General features: G+C 36.1%; 1 protein-coding gene across 1 annotated transcript; it reads left to right on the forward strand.

Annotated features, from left to right (window-relative positions):
- Positions 1-506: 506 nt before the first annotated feature.
- On the forward strand, positions 507-3,366 carry LOC107485498 (subtilisin-like protease SBT1.1). The gene is made up of 2 exons (XM_016106033.3): positions 507-1,613; positions 1,914-3,366. The coding sequence occupies exons 1-2, from the start codon at positions 614-616 to the stop codon at positions 3,269-3,271; spliced, it is 2,358 nt and encodes a 785-aa protein (XP_015961519.2). The 5' UTR covers positions 507-613; the 3' UTR covers positions 3,272-3,366.
- The last annotated feature ends 619 nt before the right edge of the window (positions 3,367-3,985 follow it).

The raw sequence follows: 3,985 nt of genomic DNA on the forward strand, positions 1-3,985 counted from the left end.
ATATATATATATATATACTCTAAAGTTGGAAAATAACATTAAAGATATACTAAGAAAATATGCGCTGAAAAAGTCTACTAAGGCGTATAAATGCTTTCATTATACCAGTATGACTATTCCTTCTTATGCAAGAGTCTATTAGACTTTGCATGTGAGCAACGTTCATGCTCATTTATTATGTGTTGAAAATTAATCATAGATGTTCCAAGATCCTGGTATAAATCGATTTTCTTAGAAGCTTAAGCTATTTGCCGAAGATACATAACATAAGTTGTTTCTATATATTAGATCAGTAATGCATATAAAGTTTTTGACATCATTGTTATCTAATTCAGGGTTTACAAACGTGAGTATAACTAAAGCAAAGACAAGGTAGTAGACTCTATTGCGTAGTTGCAATAAGCATATATATAGAAAGTTAAATCTTTGGTGTAAATTCACACGCAGTTGACTTATCAAATCATTATCAAATCATATGACGAATTTCAAATATAACTTCACATTTGTACGTAAGTCTTCACTAAATCTTTTCCAACTTTTTCAGTGCTTATTAGCATTCTTTATACACAGTTTTTCTCATGCTCTTGTGCTAAGTGCTAAATCATATGTTCTTATGCATAAGTATTTGATTTTGTTTTTCTTGTCAGGCATCATGATTTCTAGATTACTCTTCATATTCTTTGCCCTTGTGGTGACAAATTCAATGTCTATGATGGTTCAAAAGACCTACATTGTTCACATGGACAGAACCAAAATTAGAGCCTCAATTCATTCTCAAGACATCACAAAACCATGGTTTGAATCAGTCATTGATTCCATTTCTGAATCTTCAACACAAGAAGAACAAGAACAAGAGATTCTACCTCCCCGGCTTCTTTATGTATATGAAACCAACATGTTTGGTTTCGCGGTGTGCCTTTCGCAGAAACAACTCGAATCCTTGAGCAAAGTCGATGGCTTCCTTTCAGCATTACCTGATGAACTATTAACCCTTCACACAACACACACTCCAAATTTTCTTGGCCTAAAGAATGGAATAGGCCTTTGGAGTGCTCAAAATTTGGCCTCAGATGTAATAATTGGCATCATCGATTCGGGGATTTGGCCGGAACACATCAGTTTCAAAGATTCAGGGTTGTCCTCTGTACCTTCTCATTGGAAAGGTATTTGTGAACAGGGCACAAAATTCTCTGCTTCAAATTGCAACAAGAAACTCATTGGTGCAAGGACTTATCTCAAAGGGTACGAAAAATCCGTCGGGAAGATCAACGACACGGCGGATTATCGTTCCCCTCGAGACTCCATAGGGCACGGAACACACACTGCTTCGACCGCAGCCGGTAGCTTGGTGAAGAATGCAAGCTTCTATGGCCTTGCTAGTGGCTCAGCAAGTGGAATGAGGAAAACTTCAAGAATTGCAGCCTATAAAGCTTGTTGGCCTGCTGGATGTGTTAATTCGGACATACTCGCCGCCATGGACCAAGCAGTTTCCGATGGAGTTGATGTGTTATCACTCTCTTTAGGTGGATTTCCCAAACCTTACTATGGTGATAGCATCGCCATAGCCTCGTTTGGTGCAGCGAAAAACGGTGTTTTTGTTTCTTGCTCTGCAGGTAAACAGGGACCGATTATAAAGGGGCCAATAGCGACTTCTGTCGGCCATAATTTTAAACAATTATATTTTTATACGTATTTAAAGAAATAAAAAATCTTGTGTAATTCAATAGTTTTATAGGTGATTATTTTAATAATATTAACATATTGTTTTTTTATGTAACTATCGTATCAAAAATGAAACCATTGTAAAAACTTTTAAGATTTTTTTATGTTTATAAACCTTTTTTTCTTTTAAGATTCAATAATTTCATATCATGTGTCAATTGCTTTTAAAATTTCTAGATCCGCCTGTGTAGGTAATTATGGACCTCACCCGTCTACGGTTGGAAATAGCGCGCCATGGATCATGACAGTTGCAGCCAGCTACACTGACAGAACGTTTCCGACGAAAGTAAGGCTCGGCCGCGGAGAAGTTTTCCGAGGATCTTCGCTGTACCATGGAAGAAAAACAAGTCAATTGCCTCTTGTTTATGCAAAATCAGCAGGTGCTAATAAAGAAGCACAATACTGCACAGAAAATTCACTTGATCAAAATCTTGTTAAGGGGAAAATTGTTGCTTGTGAGAAAGGACTAAACAGCAGAACTGAGAAGGGAATGGTGGTTAAAATGGCCGGTGGTGCCGGAATGATACTACTCAACTCAGAGAGCCAAGGAGGTGAGCTTCTTGCTGATCCTCACATATTGCCAGCAACTTCATTAGGTGCCTCAGAAAGTAGCATTGTTAGAAACTATATCCGAACTTCGAAAAATACACCAACGGCCTCAATTTCCTTCCTAGGGACAAAATATGGCGAGCCTGCGCCGGCTATGGCGGCGTTTTCTTCTAGAGGGCCAAACTATTTTGGACTTGATGTGATTAAACCGGATGTTACTGCTCCCGGTGTGAACATTTTGGCGGCGTGGCCGGCGAAAGTTAGCCCAAGTTTGCTGAAAAGTGACAAAAGAAGTGTTATGTTTAACATTATTTCAGGCACTTCAATGTCATGTCCTCATGTTAGTGGCATAGCTGCATTGATCAAATCTGTTCATAAAGATTGGTCTCCTGCAGCCATAAAATCTGCATTGATGACTACTGCATACATATTGAACAATAAAGGCGATCCGATCAGGGATGCCGGATCGAATAATTCGGCTTCTGCTACTCCTTTTGCTTTTGGTTCTGGCCATGTTAACCCAGAAAGTGCATCTGATCCAGGTTTAGTATATGATATAAACACACAAGATTATTTAAATTACTTGTGTAGCCTTAACTATACAGATTCTGAGATTGCTTTGGTATCAAGAGAGAATTTTGTGTGTCCTAAAAACTCAGTTCTTCAAGCTGGTGACTTGAATTACCCTTCATTTTCTGTTCTATTTGATAGAGTGGGACAAAATTCTAGTGTGACATACAAGAGAGTTGTCACAAATGTTGCAAAATCACAAAGTGCTAATTATGTGGTTAATGTTGAACAGCCAAGGGGAGTTTCAGTTACTGTTGAACCAAGGAAACTGAAATTTGAGAAAATGGGACAGAAATTGAGCTATAGTGTGACATTTTCTTCAATTGGAAAAAGATTAAGAGATGCTGGTTCCAATTCATTTGGGTCACTGACTTGGGTTTCTGGAAAATATTACAAGGTTAGAAGTCCTATTGCTGTAACATGGCAATAGAAAATTTGAGAAGAGGATTTAGGGAACTTCACTTGATTGGATGAATCCATCACATTATTGGTGTTGAAAATAACATGCTATTAGTTTAGCATCATCATAAGGGTAATTTCTTTGTAATTGTTTCTTGCTAATTATTTTTCAATGTTGTAATTTGGAGTGTTCAATTTGCAACCTTTTTTCCTTCTTGTTTCATGAATTTTGATATCCCAGCCAGATTCAAGCCAAAAATCAAATGGGTATAACCACAGAAAATCACCCTTAGAGACTTGAAACATTATTTGTGCAGTTATGCTATCTAAATATTATTTTATTTAATTTAAAAATAATAAACCCATTTCTTGAAAATTTTCCAAATGTGTTCATTAACTAAGTTGTTCTTTCTTTTTTCAATTGTTAATAAAAACAAATATTTTAACAACATTTTTCGTATCAAAGTTATATATTTAAAAATCTTTAGTGAAGAATGGTATATAATACCATTAAAGAAATCATTCATCCACATTTTAAAATTGAAAGGCCAAAGTGTATATAAAATAAAACATTAGAAGATATTGTAGCGTTGATCAGCTACTAAACCAAATATCAATAGTTCTATCTGGCTTTGGACAGATCACAGATCAGCTATATTAGTTTCTGATCTCTCACTTATAATCACTTTATTACCTAGACAATAGGAGAGAAAATGGTGATACTATAATAATAATTTTATAATTA

Source organism: Arachis duranensis, chromosome 4 (genome assembly GCF_000817695.3).
Source record: "Arachis duranensis cultivar V14167 chromosome 4, aradu.V14167.gnm2.J7QH, whole genome shotgun sequence".
Lineage (NCBI taxonomy): Eukaryota > Viridiplantae > Streptophyta > Magnoliopsida > Fabales > Fabaceae > Arachis > Arachis duranensis.

Coding starts and splice junctions, on each gene's coding strand:
- LOC107485498 (XM_016106033.3), top strand. CDS start 614: ATGCATAAGTATTTGATTTTGTTTTTCTTGTCAGGCATCATGATTTCT. Junction 1,614..1,913: donor TTTTGTTTCTTGCTCTGCAG/GTAAACAGGGAC, acceptor CCGCCTGTGTAG/GTAATTATGGACCTCACCCG.